Source organism: Ranitomeya imitator, chromosome 3 (assembly GCF_032444005.1).
Source record: "Ranitomeya imitator isolate aRanImi1 chromosome 3, aRanImi1.pri, whole genome shotgun sequence".
Taxonomy (NCBI): Eukaryota; Metazoa; Chordata; class Amphibia; order Anura; family Dendrobatidae; genus Ranitomeya; species Ranitomeya imitator.
Genome location: NC_091284.1, coordinates 549,483,086 through 549,500,048, shown reverse-complemented (window position 1 = coordinate 549,500,048; position 16,963 = coordinate 549,483,086). Strand labels below are relative to the sequence as shown.

Genomic DNA, 16,963 nt, shown 5'->3' with positions numbered 1-16,963 from the left:
TACCATGGCAACGCTACCACTCTCCTCATATAGAGTGGTCCTCTGGGAGAATTCTGGGATGGAGTAAATCCTGTGAGGGTAGATGTCAGTGGGAGTGAGTTCAGGTTGCTACAACTAAGGTACCCGCAGATCTCTCCTCTCTCCCCAAGCACTTTTGGCCCTATGCGGACGTGTTCTCCAAAAGAACTGCAGAGACCCTTCTGCCTCACCGCCCCTATGACTGTCCTATTGACCTCTTGCCTGCCACTGAGCCTCCCCGGGGTCCAGTCTATCTGTTATCTCTTCCGGAGGCGGAGGCAATGTCCCAGTACATCCGATAGAATCTGGCAAGAGGATTCATTAGGAAGTCAGTGACACCTGCAGGGGCTGGGTTCTTCTTCGTGCAGAAGAAGGGTGGGGAACTACGTCCATTCATAGACTACAGGGGTCTTAACGCCATCACCATTAAGAATAAGTATCCACTACCCCTGATATCTGAGCTCTTTGATAGGCTACGCGGAGCAACAGTATTTACTAAATTAGATCTGAGGGGTGCTTACAACCTGATTCGCATCCGTGAGGGGGACGAATAGAAGACGGCTTTTAACACCAGAGATGGGCACTATGAATATCTGGTGATGCCCTTCGGGCTCTGTAATACTCATTCCGTTTACCAAGGCTTTGTGAACGACATCTTCCGGGATATGCTCACCACCTCGGTCGTAGTCTATCTGGATGATATTCCCATCTACTCTCCAGATATTGACTCCAACCGGAGAGATGTTTGCAAAATCTTCGACCTCTTACGGGCAAACTCCCTCTACACTAAGTTAGAGAAGTGTGTGTTTGAGCAGGAGTCCTTGCCTTTCCTTGGCTATGTCATCTCTGCCCAGGGATTGGCTATGGATCCTGCCAAGCTACAGGCTGTGATTGACTGGCAGGAACCCCATTCTCTTAAAGCGGTGCAGCGCTTTATGGGGTTCATTAATTTTATCACGAGTTCTTTCCCCACTTCTCAACTTTAGTAGCTCCCTTGGTTGCCCTCACCAAGAAAGGAGCAAATCCCAAAATATGGTCGGAGGAGGTCTCCAAGGCCTTTCTCTGTATTAAGTCACACTTCGCTAGAGCTCCCATTCTACATCGCCCTGATGTAGATAAGCTGTTTATAATAGAGGTGGATGCCTCATCCATTGGTGCTGGAGTAGTCCTCTCCAAAAGGATGCGCAAGGTCGGAAGCATCCTTGCTTCTTCTTTTCCAAGACCTTTTCACCTGCGGAGAGGAATTATTCCATCGAGGACAGGGAGTTGCTAGCTATGAAGTTGGCTTTCTCAGAGTGGAGACACCTCCTGGAGGGGGCTCGTTTTCCCTTCCAAGTTTTTACTGACCACAAAAATTTGGTCTACTTACAGACAGCCCAGCGGCTAAATCCTCGCCAGGCCAGATGGTCCCTGTTCTTCTCCCGGTTCCATTTCACCCTCCATTTTCTCTCCGGGGACAAGAACATTCGTGCCGACGCTCTCTCCCGCTCCGTAGTGTCATCTGAAGAGGAGGAGCCTCTTCAGAGGCCCATCGGAAAGCCTGAGAATTGTGGCTCCAGTTTCGCTAGAGTCTGTGCCCCCAGGCAAGACTTTCGTTCCATCTAATTTGCGACCAGAGGTTCTCCCTTGGGCTCATTTGTCCAGGGTGGGTGGACATTTTGGGACCAAGGGGACATCTGAGCTTTTGGCAAGGACGTACTGGTGGCCGCATATGGCCCGTGACGTCGGGGACTATATTCGGGCGTGTGTCTCCTGTGCCAAGAATCGGTCTCCTCGGTAACGGCCTGCTGGGCTACTTTACTCCCTGCCGGTGGCAGACAGGCCTTGGGAGATGGTTGGGATGGACTTCGTGGTGGGCTTACCTAAGTCTCATAGTTGCACCGTTATCTAGGTAGTCACCGATCATTTCTCTAAAATGGTGCACTTGGTGCCACTTCCACAGCTACCTTCTGCACGGGCCTTGGTGGCGTTGTTCATAAAACATATTTTCTGTCTACATGGCATGCCTGACAAAATTGTGAGTGACTGGGGTCCCCAGTTCGCATTTCGGTTTTGGAGAGAGCTCTGCCATTTACTTAACATAGAACTGAATCTCTCTTCTGCATATCATCCCGAGATGAGTGGGTTGGTAGAGAGGGCCAACCAGACTCTGGTGACATATTTGCGACATTTTGTCTCTGCTAGGCAGGATGACTGGGCATCTCTGCTACCTTGGGCGGAATTTGCTTTGAACAACACCGTAGCTGACTCCACCGGGCAGACTCCATTTCTCCATAATTACGGCCAGCATCCGCGTGTCCCTGTGCCCATGCCCGTGTCATCCACCGATTGTAGGGTGGCAGACTGGGTGGTGGAGGCACATGACATTTGGGACCACACACAGGATGCCATCCGGGCCTCCAAGGAGAGAAACAGGGTTTGCGCCTGGCGACTTCGTGTGACTGGAAGGGTCACGGCCCAGAGGACAGAACCTAGGAACCTGTGGAGCACATTTGGGCTTCGCTGCTCATTGCAGCCTTTGAGCATGGCGAGGCCCAAGGGGGGGCCCTAGGAGGGGGGTAATGTTAGGTGTTGAGTTCCCGCCGCTGCACAGGGGGAATCTGGAACCATGTCTGCTGCGGTCTCCCATTCTACATCAGCCGCAGTGGAGCCTGCTCAGCGGAGACGTCGGTCCCAGTGTCTCGCTCAGCCTGATACTGCTGCCTTTCCAGGCTCTGCTTTTGTAGCCAGAACTGGTCAGTGGCGAGTGTGCTTTTCTGGGACTAAGTCCTGCTTTGCACACACTGAGCATGCCCACGGGAGGACCTCTCATTGGAGGTCGAGCGTCACACGCTCAGGCCCTGTAGCAGCTCCTATTGGTTCTCCAAGAAGGTCCTGAAGAGCTGCAACTATAAAACATTTGCATGGCCGCACGGCCATGCACTAGTATCAAATGTGTATGGCTTAGGCCAGTGGATACTATACCACTCTTTATACATATGTTGTGAGACTGTAGCACTGGGACTGTACACTCAGGCAGGCAGTTAGTGTCAGTGCGGACAATTAGCCATTGGCTTGCTTGCAAGCACAACCCTAATTAGGGCTATAGTTTTTGTGTACAGCGCGACTCTGTGTGGCAACAGAGATTGCTTTCACTTCACATGGGGTGAAGCTTAACCCAAGTGTGAGCTGAGAGTTTATCCGCCATTACTTTGCAGCAGATATCTCTGCACGGTGGACCCCGGCCTACAAACGCACTTTGTTTCTTCCTATCTATACTTGGCGCATTCCGCTAGCCCTAACACTTGTGAATTTGTCTTTGCCATGGCTTTCACAAAGTTTTTAATCAATCCCAATTTTATATGTAGTGGAGGAAGAAAGATTTTTGTTGAAGCAACTTAAGGATTATGCTGAACATTGTCTCTACCTGGAGCATAGATGTTTCTCTGTCCCCAATCATGACGAACATAATGCTCTACTGTATTTCTACTGTACCATAAACACAAGAAGCAACAATATTTTGTGAAACCTCCATTGATGATGCTTATATTGTATAGCATCCAAAACAACTGACAGATTTTCATAGCTTTCCTTTAGATGACATGAGTGAGCAATAGGGATTGATGGTTTCATTTCAATCTGCAACAAAATACTCTTGATTCAGTTCTTCAAATAGGCTATTCACATTGTTACAGTACACTATTGGTCCATCAACTTTGAAAAATTGTGTTAAATGTTACTGGTGTTTCAGTAATAACACACTTTGACATCATCATGAAGAAGATTCTTCTGTTTCAACCTAGATGCAAGAAGTTCAGCTTTATCTTTTGACAATGAAAGGTCTCTGATGAGATCATTTAATTCATATTGAGTAAAGCATTCTGGCTGCTCCATCAGGTACATACTCACCTTGACTTGAGGTCTCCATGTCTTCGCCAGTAGCTTCAGCTCCATAGTCTTCATATTCTACTTCATTTTCATCCAATCCAGACAACGGTGGTACAGGACCTGGCAAGGTACCATCATGTAGAACTGGCCTAATCCAAGATTCAAGTTCAGGGTAATTAATCTTATGTTTGTTCTTTGTAGAAAAGCACTATGAGTTTTGGGTTCTGTCCAATTCATGGGAACAGCAAATTGCATAGTCACTTTCCTCATATTCAACCAGTCATGAAGACCATTTGAACAACTTGAGCATATCACATGAGGGGCCCAGCTTTTGACTTGATTGCCAAATGGACACTTAAAGTACATCTGGTACATCTTTTAATATCATGAGTGATTGAACATACTTGGCCTTTCGGTGTTAAAGAACCACACACATAGCAGAATCTGTTCGGATGATTGATACACTGTCGGGGCATTTTTCTCCTTTAAATCAGATCAAACAGTAGAGTAAGTTCGGTTCAATGGTGCTGACAAACTAAAAATAAAAATGTGATGAGCCAACCGACTATATGTAGATATTTCCCCAGAGATGACAGAGGCAGCTTGTATTTAGAACTGATTTTACTGGATTTAATCTGGTAGATAACTATATACAGTTGTGAGGTAAATGGGTCAGCCTATTCTTTACAGATAAACATTTGCAGACAGGCAGTTTCTCAGTGTGATATTGGCTGCTTTCAGACTGACTCAAATCATACTGTCTTATAACAGTTAGCTCCTCCCCATAACACGTGACGTTCCGAGAATCAGTCATTGGTTGACTGCACTGTCAATACTCCTTCCCATAAAACTCACTAAAACCTTTACTGATGTTGTCCCTGTAAGAAAATTCACAATTAAGTAAGACATGCAAAGAAATGGAAATAACATAGGAAAAACCACATACATTGAAAATGCAGGAATAATGTAATAACAAAAATACTTCTATCTCAGAAACTTTATGTGATAGAGCAAAACTAAGCATATTTTTGGAATCAGCACATCAAACTCCATAAAACAGAAATATTACCTTTGCTGATGATTTTTTTTGTGTCTACCAGTGTAATGAATACTCAACCGCTGCTATTATAAGGGATTCAAAACTAATCGTTATTTTTAAAAATATATTTGCAGGCTCGAGTCGTCTTAGATAAACCTTTAATGACAATCTGTGGTGGGACACTAATTGCACCAAATTGGGTGGTTACTGCTGCTCATTGCTTAAAACCCTCTTTGAAAAATAAATTAACAGTCGTCCTTGGTAAGTAGAAAAACAACACATGTAAAGAAAAGTGAAGAAAGTATCTACAGATACACATATGTGTGTGCGTGTTCGTGTGCAGCAGAACTTGGAGCATTCATGATGAAGGATTAATATGAAATACCGTATATACTCGAGCATAAGCCGAGATTTTCAGCCCAAATTTTTGGGCTGAAAGTGCCCCCTCTCGGCTTATACTCGAGTCAAGGTGGGTGGCAGGGTCGGCGGGTGAGGGGGTGAGGGCGTTGAGGCATACTTACCTAGTCCTGGCGATCCCCCTGCCGTCCCACGGTCTTCTGTGCTGCAGCGTCTTCCCCTCTTCAGCGGTCACGTGGGACCGCTCATTAAAAAAAAAAAAATAGGCGGCTCCACCTCCCATAGGGGTGGAGCCGCGTATTCATTTCTCTAATCAGCGGTGCCGGTGACCGCTGATAGAGAAAGAGGCTGCGGCACCGAAGATGGGGCACAGCTATGGGGCACAATGAACGGTGCAGAGCACTATATGGGGCACAGATATGGGGCACAATGAACGGTGCAGAGCACTGTATGGGGCACAGCTATGGGACAAAATGAATGGTGCAGAGCATTGTATATGGGGCACAGATATGGGGCAATAATGAACGGTGCCGAGCACAGTATGGGGCACAGCTATGGGACAAAATGAACGGTGCCGAGCACAGTATGGGGCACAGCTATGGGACAATAATGAACGGTGCAGAGCATTGTATATGGGGCACAGATATGGGGCAATAATGAACGGTGCCGAGCACAGTATGGGGCACAGCTATGGGACAAAATGAACGGTGCAGAGCACTATACGGGGCACAGCTATGGGACAAAATGAACGGTGCAGAGCACTATATGGGGCACAGCTATGGGGAAATATGAACGGTGCAGAGCACTATATGGCACAGCTATGGGGAAATAATGATCTATTTTTATTTTTGAAATTCACCGGTAAATGCTGCATTTCCACCCTAGGCTTATACTCGAGTCAATAAGTTTTCCCAGTTTTTTGTAGCAAAATTAGGGGGGTCGGCTTATACTCGGGTCGGCTTATACTCGAGTATATACGGTAATTATAGAAAGCTTTAACTTAGTGTCATGTTGTCAAAAAAACTTGGGAACATATTCATCCTATAAATTCAAATTCCTTATCACTTCCAGCCTCGCGAAATTCAGTAATAAAAACAACCCACCAAAACTACTTGTCAGCTTTGCACTTAGATCTGCAGAAGTTCATCTCTACGGGGACCCATTCGTGCAAGAATACGGCTTGGATCACATGACCATATTTTCTCTCATCAGAGAGATTCGGGACTATTATGCTAATCACATTCAGATCAGCATTTCATCACAGTGTGATCCGATTTTCTTGGATGTGGAGAAGATGGAAAAATAATTCTCCATCTTCTTCATTCCTGTCCTTGTCATTTGTGACAGCCGAGAAAACCCATTTTTAATACAGGGGTGGTCACCTTTCGGGGCAAGTTTTATTTTTTACTTACATGCATGACCTTTTGTACTTACCTTTACAAAAATGACCTTTAGTCAAAAATGTGTGCATTTAGGTAAGAAAAAAATGGTTGCAAATGTGGCCTACACGAGGGCCGTCCAGCGCTGACATATTGGTGACCAAGTAATATGGTAACAGGGAACCTGGAACTCCAATGTGGATGTGAGGATTTTAGAAATTTTATTTCATAACAGCAATCAAATATTTTGCTAAATAAAGAAAAATGCTTATATTTATCTTATGCTGTATACTCACATAAATATGTTTCTAATTTAGAAGACGTGATCTGGAATAAATCCTATCTTTGGATCTTGACGCATTTTTTGTTCAGAATTTTGCATGTACATTTATTATTTTTCTGATATTAAGATCTTGAGCATAGTTGTTCAAAAAAAATGTCTTTTTTTTCTTTTTTTCTATTTCAGCTCTTATGAAGGCCAAATAGGGTGAAACGTCAATTCTCTTTATACAATTGATTGCTGTTATGAAATTATGAGTAACAGTAATGCTCGCATCTACGTTGGCATGCCAGGTTCCCTGTTTACCATATTATTGGAGTGGAATCCTACTTGAGCACCGACTCTCTAAGAATATGCCAGGTCTTTATTCATATTGATGACCCAGGTCATCAATATCAGATCTGTGGGTGTCCAGCACCCCAGAAATTCAGCTGTTTGCAACTCCAATGGTGCCCATGTATACACAGTGTACAGAGCGTCACACACCGTGTTGTGGCCTTTACTGGATATTGCATCTAGGTTGTCATTCACTGAGCTGAGATGCAGTATCTCTGAAGCGCAACTGTGAGCTGAAAACAGCAGATCAGTGAGGGCTCCGGGCGTCAGATCCACACCAATCTGAAAATGATGACCCAACAAAAATATTTCAATTTTGGTCAACTCCTTCACGAAAGGTTTCCCATAAAAGTTGAACATTTACTTTTATTAAAAAAAAATATTTAAGAAACAATAGCATTTTAATGATGACCATGATGGTGATTATGTTATTTAACCTTATAGGTGATCACAGAATTAGTAAAGCTGAAGGAACTGAAAAAGAGCACAAAGTTGTTGAAATCATAATTCACGAAAAGTTTGTTGGGATTGCAACAAACAACGATAACGACATAGCTCTCCTCCGACTGAACAGTACAGTGAACTATACAGATTACGTGGTTCCTCTATGCCTGCCCGACATCCAGTTCGCTAAAAATCAGCTGTTACACCAAAGCTCCTTCTCTGTTGTGAGCGGCTGGGGTCGCCTTCTAGAAGGTGGAGTAACACCAGACGTACTTAGGAGAGTAATCCTGCCCCGCGTGATGACGCAAGAATGTATAGAGAAGACCAAGATGAATATTACCGCCAATATGTTTTGTGCCGGCTTCACTGATGGCAGCAAGGATTCGTGTAAGGGTGACAGTGGTGGCCCTTATGCCACAAAGTATAAAGACACCTATTATCTAACTGGCATTGTCAGTTGGGGCTTGGGGTGTGCCAAAGTAAATACCTATGGGGTGTATACAAGAGTATCTCGGTATGCAGATTGGTTGACAGAGAACATGAAGCAAGATTCCAGCTAATTGACCATTACCAGGAGAAAAAGAGCTATTTAGCAGCATAAATATCTGAAAACAATGTAACATATTACTTCTATGCTGAGATATTGTTCGATTGCTTGAACTTACAGTGCCAGAGCCTGCAACCACTCTGTTGAGAGGCTCTAATGAATCTTGACCTCTTCTGATTTGAATTACGGATAAAATATTATATAACATGCAGAAAATCGTACTGTATATTTTAGTTTAAAGGGTTAAGTATTATACTTATCCCTTCAAAGTGGACCTGTCATTTAGCAAAAATAGGTACATTTTTAAAGGGAACCTGTCACCCCCAAAATCGAGGGTGAGCTAAGCCCACCGGCATCAGGGGCTTATCTACAGCATTCTGTAATGCTGTAGATAAGCCCCCGATGTATCCTAAAAGATGAGAGAAAGAGGTTAGATTATACTCACCTGGGCGGGCGCAGCACGAAGACCAGAAGAGGACATCATCTGATGAAGATGGGAGGCACCGGACCGGACCACGACACCCATCGGACCGGACTGGGACCGGGACTGCACCTGGGTGAGTATAATCTAACCTCTTTTTCTCATATTTTAGGATACATCAAGGGCTTATTTACAGCATTCCAGAATGCTGTAGATAAGCCCTTGATGCTGGTGGGCTTAGCTCATCCTCGATTTTGGGGGTGACAGGTTCCCTTTAAATTGGTCTAAGTACCACTTTACTCCTGGATCTGTTGTTTTTGTTTTTTTGTGTTCCTGGACCCCTCCACTCCTGAGATCTACCTTTTTTTGCATGTAAATCTAGTCTATTTAGCCAAGGAAGCATCATGTTGAGGACCATGACCCTTTGGCTACCAAGACTATATTTACTTACAATAAAGAGGGTGCCTTACCTTGAAAAAAGAGAATTTCAATAATAAAAAAAACCTCACCAGATTCAGGAGAAGAGTTGCATTCAGACCAGCTAAATCTGTTACATACCTTACCAAATCAGCTATTATGCCTTTCACTGATGAAGGGCAAACACCCCGAAACACGTGTCTGCAAATGGTATGTCTGGTTTCACTTCTTACCCTAAGCCATGTGGCAAGGCTAGTGAAAGGGTCAGTATTGACTTGTAGGTTTGCTTTATCCAATAGTTGGGGGTAGAGCTCAGTCCTCTGTCTCTCTAGAGAGGATATTTTCATATACTAATTGCAAGTGAGAGAAGTAAAAAAGAAAAGCCATTCTCCTACCCTCATCTCTTGAGTCAGGTGTTCAATTTCTTGGCCACAGTTGTAGTCAGATCGATGAAGGATTCAATAGCAATTATATGTTGAATGTTTTTCATTTCTAGCCATATTATACAAGGGTTATCCAAAAGTTAGGAAATCCATTTTAGTCTAGGTTCCAGGTATCCCAAACTGATGATTTCTACAACTTTTCCAAGTTTTTTATATTCTCCAAACATGTTCTATAAACATTGAATGTGTCAATTGTAACAGCCTGTAATAACGTACATCCGTTTAATTGCCATTTCAACTACAAATAGTTTTGTGGATTAGGCTCCTGTTTATTGTAATTCTTGAATGTTTTCAACATTTACCTATACATGAGCTCAGCAAACACTATAGACATTTAAGGAAAACTCTTCATCACAGCAGGTAACAGCTAGTTTCATAGATGTCTCTCCCTTTTGCGGTAAAAATAATATTTTTTTTACCTCTTTGCCCTAAAAAGAAAAACCAGGAAAGAGTATCTGGAGGTTTCCTTCCCATTATCATACATTAACTGTTCTATAAAGATCATTATTTAAAGCAAAATAAAACATATTGATATATACAAAACTTTTTGACACAAATACATGCCTTTTGTTAATTTACTCTTGATGTTAAAGGGAATCTGTCATCAAGTTTTTGCTATGTAATCTGAGAGCACCATAATATAGGAGCAGATAGCCTGATTACATGGATGTGCAGCGCCCCAGAGTCCTGGTTTGTTGCAGTAATGTTTTTCTTCCACCAGAGTGATGTTACGTCTGAAGGCAATGAAGGAGATCTGCTGTCCAGGTATCACAGCCACACACACACTTCACACGCCAGTCCACCAGGGGGAGCTAAGGGTTCTATCTATTAGGCCACTCCTCACATAGGGTAAAACTGGAGGGTTGGTTAGGAAGTTAGTGAGATCAGAAGGAGGAGAGGAGAGTTCCTGGCTGGGGCCAGACGAGGAAAGGTCTCCCAGTCGAGCTGGCTGGGGTGATCCCTGGTCAGATCCAGACTGAAGTCTGAGGAAGAAGGAAAGAAGGACATGGAGCTGCACCTGCAACCCATGCAGCAGCATCCTAAGAAAGGACAAGAAAGGAATTGTGCTGTAGTGAGTGAGAAAAGAAGTCGTAGCAACAGGAGTGAAATATCAGTGGGAGACCAGCTAGAAGCAGGCTGCCTCCATCTGAAGCGCAGATCCGGTGGCCAGAATACCGAGGGAGTAAAGAGCTCTATGCCATTACTTCAGAGACTGGCAGGGCAGTTAATTCCAAGTTGGCTGTCCGACCTTTATACCTAAGAAGACACGGTGGCAACTTGTGGGGGTCGGGGCGTCTCTAAGGTCCCTATAAATAAGCCTCAGGCCATCAGTCATACGGGTTTTGTCCTATCCGTACCATCTGGGGGACAGAGAGAGAAGTAACAACAGTGAGGACCTTATGGTAGCTTATGCAAGTAGGGACCTACTATGTTACTATGCGCAAGGGGAAGGCTATTGAATTCCTCCTGGACAAGGGGACTCTGGATTTGCCTTCAGACCGGCCGGACTCTGCCTACCCTGTGGTCCCTACCCTGGACTGTGGATGCTGAACCTTCAGTAAAAGGTAAAGAGACTGCAACCTTGTGTCCTCGTTATTCACTGCGCCTCACACCATCCACCATCTACACACTAATAAGCCCTGGGGACATACTTCACCTGTGGGAAGGTATACCATCTAGCTGCCATAACATCACCTCAGCAGACCCCTAAGTAGCGTCGGTCACCCTGACCGAATACCACAGGTGGAGTCACGGACATTATCCCTTCAAAGACCTTTCCCCATTCCATCAACGGACCTCCCGAGGACCACGGACCGGGTTGGCCGCCGTGACATCCCCATCGACTACAGAGGGACCCTATACCGAGTACCCCACGGCCCTTGGGGGCGATCCAGATGTGTCACTAACTGTTCTGTGTTTTGCTGTTTTAACACAGTGTTTTATCAGCAGTAGATTATCAATATAGGACAACTGGCCTCATGCTTCCTAGTCTACCCTTGCCTCCAACACCGTTACACCGCTCAACAACTGAGCTCTGCTAGATCTGTAGCAGAGTAAACTGTGACTATATAATAACTACTGCACCCAGTAAACTGACACAGCACTGGAATCAGGGTCTCTGTCTCTACCTCATGCTGCTGTCAGTTTACATAGCAAAAGCCAGCTGACAGATTCCCTTTATCATGAAGCATCAAATAGGCAAAGTTGAACTTACCATCTATGCCACTATGAGATTTAAGGAGTGGTAAATATATTCTATGTAACCTGCACAAATGTACATACAGAGTCTAGTGGAGGCGGGGGCAGCTTTTTCAGCTCTGCTTCATGTTCCATCTAAGAACTCTGATTGTGTCACAACTGATACACCCAGCAAACTAAGTGATGCATTGTTGGAATCAGGGTCTCTATTCCTACAATATTCTGCTCTCAAATGAGGTAGCAAACACCTGACAGATTCCCCTTTAAGTTCAACCTGGAACTAGCATGAGGAAGATTCCATGGCAATCAGTTGACAAGGTATGTATTGTGCTTGAATAGAGAGTATTGGTCTCTGGTGATAGAAGTAACATATTAAGGGGTGTTGTGATCCTGAGCAACTTGTGGCGGGAGGCTGGGACCTAATCCCTGGGGAGCTCTGCTGTTATGTAGGGGATGCTTTGTTTTCTGTAACACTATTTTGTAGGGTTAGAAATTGTGGAGACCAGACTGAACCAAAGGATCCATTTTGTCTCTCAGATGAAATCTGCTTCTGCACAGCAAACTTGACATTTCCTTTTATAGAAGTAATCACGCGCGCATTTCTCCTTGATATTGTAGCCTTTCACCCACATACCAGATATTGTAACTTTTCACTAGTATAGATTTGCTTTGTAAGTGATTATGAAATATGAGCGCTTGTGCGCATGTCTGTAAATGCCTAACTTCTTACTATATAAAGAAGGGGCAGCGCCCAGTGAGGCAGGCGTGCTCCGGGGCTACCCCTGTTTATGAACACACAACCTTTGTGCTGCGTGTCATTTACTTGGATTCCTCAATCCAGGAAGCCAGGGACGGAAGAGGACTCAACATTTCTTGGCGCCCGAAACAGGGACCCGAGGCGAGAGTGTCTACTCGAGATTCACCTACGGATACGGACAACGGAGATCTGGGATAATGGACGGCAAATGAACTGAAAAACCTGGCCAGGTAAGAGACATTATTAGTTCTCTTTTATCTGCCCTGTATTATCCGAAAGATCTCTACGAGCCGTGTCACGCTGGGTTAGTCTAGTAGTGAGTAGATACCTATAAAACTCGGGTTACCATATTGTATAGATTTATGAGTCCTGTCCCTGGCAGTGTGTGAACAAGTGTGAAGGTTGTGGCATGTTATGAAAGAAGGATAAAAGTACGTAGAACAATAAGCCGAAATTGTTAGGACAAGTCTTATTAGTGAAGTCAGCCTAACTGGGTCATGTGGTTGCGTCCTTTCGGGGAGACCTCCGCCCATGCTTGACTCTCTTTGAGAAACTTGTTCCTTCATTTTTGGATAAGAGTTTGATAGAATGAGCCCAGGACACGAGTCCATGAGCCTGGGACAAGTATGATAACAGAGACGGAAAGTTTGGTGATCTGTTTGGTGTTGCTGATCCTGTTTGCGTGCATTGTAGGAATCAAGTTTATTCTGCACATTAGAAAGAACGGAGCAGATCAGCCCTTCAATATCTTAGCTCCCTAGGAGAGAAGGCAACGAGACATCACTCCAGAGAGGTGGTTGTCCAAACGTCACCTAGGGTAGATACAGCTATTATTGAAAAGAAAAATGGGAAATAAACAGACAAAATCCGTCTTAGGACAAGTAGAAGCAAAAGATATCATACAGGAAAGATGTGGAAAGACAGTCAGAAGGCAGATCAGAAGGGTAAGAGAAAAATTGGGAATTTCAGAAGCACTTATGTTTAGCACTGAATGGGAAAGACTGAGTAAAGAACGAGGTGGAATTATCAAAGACAATGGGTGGGAAGAAATCATACACTGTATGATAAAGGTCTCAAAAACAGCTAAAGAGGAGAATTGGAAGTATGATCCAGACACTTCCAAATGGAGTATGGGTACGGGAAAATGTTGTGCCACGACTCATTCAGTTCCTCCTCCTTACCTAGATCCGAATGTTCAACCATTTGTACCTTCTGAAGGAGGACAAACCAAACCAAATTTATATCCTGGGTTAAATGGGGTGGAAGGATGGGTGTGCAAAAATTGTGGCCAGCAGAATCCAGACTGGAGAACTGAATGTTCTGCCTGTGGGGCCCCCAGAGGTCATCAATTGTTAGCTCCTGTTAGGATAGTACCGAAACCCTTCAGAGAAACTGGTGTAGATGGAGCAATGGCAACTAGATATCACCAAACCCGACAATACTTCCCTTGGTCCCCCGCTGAAGGAATGTCTCTTCTACATAATGCACCAGATCCTACCCAGTACCCAGTTAGATTCGCACAGTATATACAGCAAATTATGCAGACTCATGCAGGAGTCTGGGCAGATGGAGAGGAATTATGTAGAATGAAAATGACTCCTGGTCTCTTCCAGGAACTGCTAACACATCTACAGGGACACAGGCCACAGGTGGGACAGGAGCTACAAGAGGGACAAGCGGGACAAGGTGCCTTACAAACGATAGAATCAGGAACACAATTTGTAGACCATTTAATAGTTTTCATGAGGCAGAAACAGAGGCAGAGAGGAACAACGGGAGTGGTGGCTCAGAGACCTGGACAATCGGTAGATGAATATTATCTAGGGGTAGAGAATAATTTTAGAGATGAAGGAATAGATCTAACCGCTCCAGGAATGATGAGGTTAATTACAAAAACCTTTATAGATGGATTGTCTCCAAAAGTAAAGGAAAAACTTAAGGCTGCAACTCCTGATTGGAGAACCTTGGAAGACCCACACTTGGCCAGGCAAAAAGCCGTAGGGATAGAGTTGGATTTAAGAGAAAATCATAAGCCTGTCAGAATAGCGCAAGCAAACACAACAGGTGGAAGGGCAAGACATAATTTTCCCTGTCATTACTGCAAGAAACCAGGACATTTCCAGAAAGAATGTAGAAAGAAGCAGGCAGACATAAAATCAGGAAAATTTGTACCAAAGAATAAGCCCTCAGACATCCAACAGACATCCATAGTGGATGGTCCCATACCAGATTCAGATTGACTCAATGTGTTACAAACTTCCCTACCAGCTAGAAGACCTATAATACAGGTGAATGTAGGGGGGAGAGAGATTCCATTCTTGATAGATACAGGTGCAACTTCCTCAATTTTGAATCAAGATTTTCTTCCAAACCCGGAAGATATTTCACAACAAACAACTTTTGCTGAGGGTTATGATGGGGTAATTCGAACACTACCATATACTGTGCCCCTAGAGGTCTCATTAGGACCTAAATGTTTTGCATCCAGATTTTTGTATGCCAGAGGTGCCCCAACATGTTTGTTGGGAACTGATGTCTTGAAGAAATTAGAAGCTAACATCAATTTTAGGGAAGATGGCACAGTCATGCTGACTATCCCTGATGATGCAGAAACATTAGAACAATATGTCAGAATTCAGGCTTTTGAGGATTATACTGAAGAAAAAGAGTACACCACAGATCTAGACCTCTCAACGGTCCCAGAAACACTGTGGGCACAGGGTGACACTGATGTGGGATTATTGCATATCTCTCCTGTAAAACTATCTGTGCAACCAGGAACTGTTCTCCCACAGCTCAGACAATACCCTGTGAGTGCCCAGCAGGAACTAGCGATTACAAAACAGATAGAGGGATATAGAGAGAAAGGAGTTTTGGTAGAGATACAATCACCTGCTAACACTCCTCTGTATCCAGTCAAGAAGAGAACTCTTGATAAGGGTTCTATGCCCAAATATCGTATGGTACATGATCTAAGAGAAATAAACAAAGTTCTAGATCCAATCACCCCAGTTGTACCCAATCCTCATACGTTACTATCACAGATACCAGCCAGTTCTCAAGTGTTTACTGTAATAGATCTTTCAAATGCATTTTTCTCGGTTCCTTTACACCAAGACAGTTGGCATTTGTTTGCATTTACATTTAAGGGCAAACAGTTGGCGTGGACACGCCTTCCACAGGGAATGATACACTCCCCTACTCTTTATTCAAATGCCCTACAAACAGTCCTCCAGAGGTTTGAACCCGAACCACAGGTAGTAATTTTGCAGTATGTGGATGACCTACTACTTTGCTGCCCAGATCTAGAAACTGCAGAAAGGTCCACTGTGAGTTTACTATGTTTTCTAGAAAAAGAAGGGTGTAAAGTGAATAGACAAAAGCTACAAGTTTGTCAGACCAAAGTGGTCTTTCTAGGTCATTGCATTTCTCAAGGTAAAAAGCATCTTACACCTCAAAGAACTGAAGCAATAAGACAGATGAATGAGCCTAGAAATCATAAACAGCTACGAGCATTTTTAGGAATAGTGTCTCATTGTAGACAATGGATTATACATGCCAGTCAACTAATGCAACCACTGTATGACTGTGTAAAAAGTGAACCTTATTTGTTGACAAAAGAAGGTCAGATTTCGTTCCAACAATTAAAAGATGCCCTTGTTTCAGCTCCAGCGTTAGGGCTACCAGACTACACCAAACCATTTCAGCTTATGGCTGCAGAAGTTGATTCCCATGCTACAGGAGTTCTTACCCAGAAGCATGCAGGGAAACAAAGACCAATTGCATATCTTTCAGCAAGGTTAGATCCCGTAGCTAGAGCAGCGCCAACCTGTGTACGTGTAGTTGTTGCTGTCTCACTATTGTTGGACAAAGCATCAGAAATTGTCCTAGAGCATCCACTCACAGTTCAAACTACACATGATGTTTATGGGATATTAAACCAGGTCCAACCAAAACACATTTCCATGGCCAGACATTTGCGGCTGCAGTGTTCTTTGCTGCTCCCCTCTACTATCACATTTGCAAGGCTTCAGACTCTCAATTTAGCTACACTGCTACCTCTCGAGTCTAAAGGGGGGAATAAGGACACTGATCCACACGCAAATTTTTTCCCTACAGATACACATGATTGTACAGAGCTCATTTTACAAGAAACGGTAGGCTTACCCAATGTATCCGAAACACCACTTCAAAATCCAGATTTAGAGCTGTTTATAGATGGTAGTAGGTTTGCAGATGACACAGGTAACTTCCATACAGGGTATGCAGTTGTGTCAGAATCTGAAACTCTCAAAGCAGAACCGCTTCAACCGAAACAATCTGCACAAGAAGCAGAACTAACAGCATTGATTGAAACTCTAAAAATAGCTGAGAATCAGACAGCTAATATATACACTGATTCTAGGTATGCACATGGTATTGTGTTTGATTTTGGAGTAATCTGGAGAGCTAGAGGTTA

General features: G+C 44.0%; 1 protein-coding gene across 1 annotated transcript in view; it reads left to right on the top strand.

Annotated features, from left to right (window-relative positions):
• LOC138670495 (coagulation factor VII-like) overlaps positions 1 to 10,098 on the top strand; it is a 47,909-nt gene extending 37,811 nt beyond the window's left edge. Inside the window, exons 7-8 of the mRNA XM_069757891.1 lie at positions 5,059 to 5,185; positions 7,721 to 10,098. Coding sequence (XP_069613992.1) covers positions 5,059 to 5,185; positions 7,721 to 8,280 — 687 coding nt within the window. The 3' untranslated portion in view covers positions 8,281 to 10,098. The remainder of the gene's footprint in view (positions 1 to 5,058; positions 5,186 to 7,720) is intronic.
• The last annotated feature ends 6,865 nt before the right edge of the window (positions 10,099 to 16,963 follow it).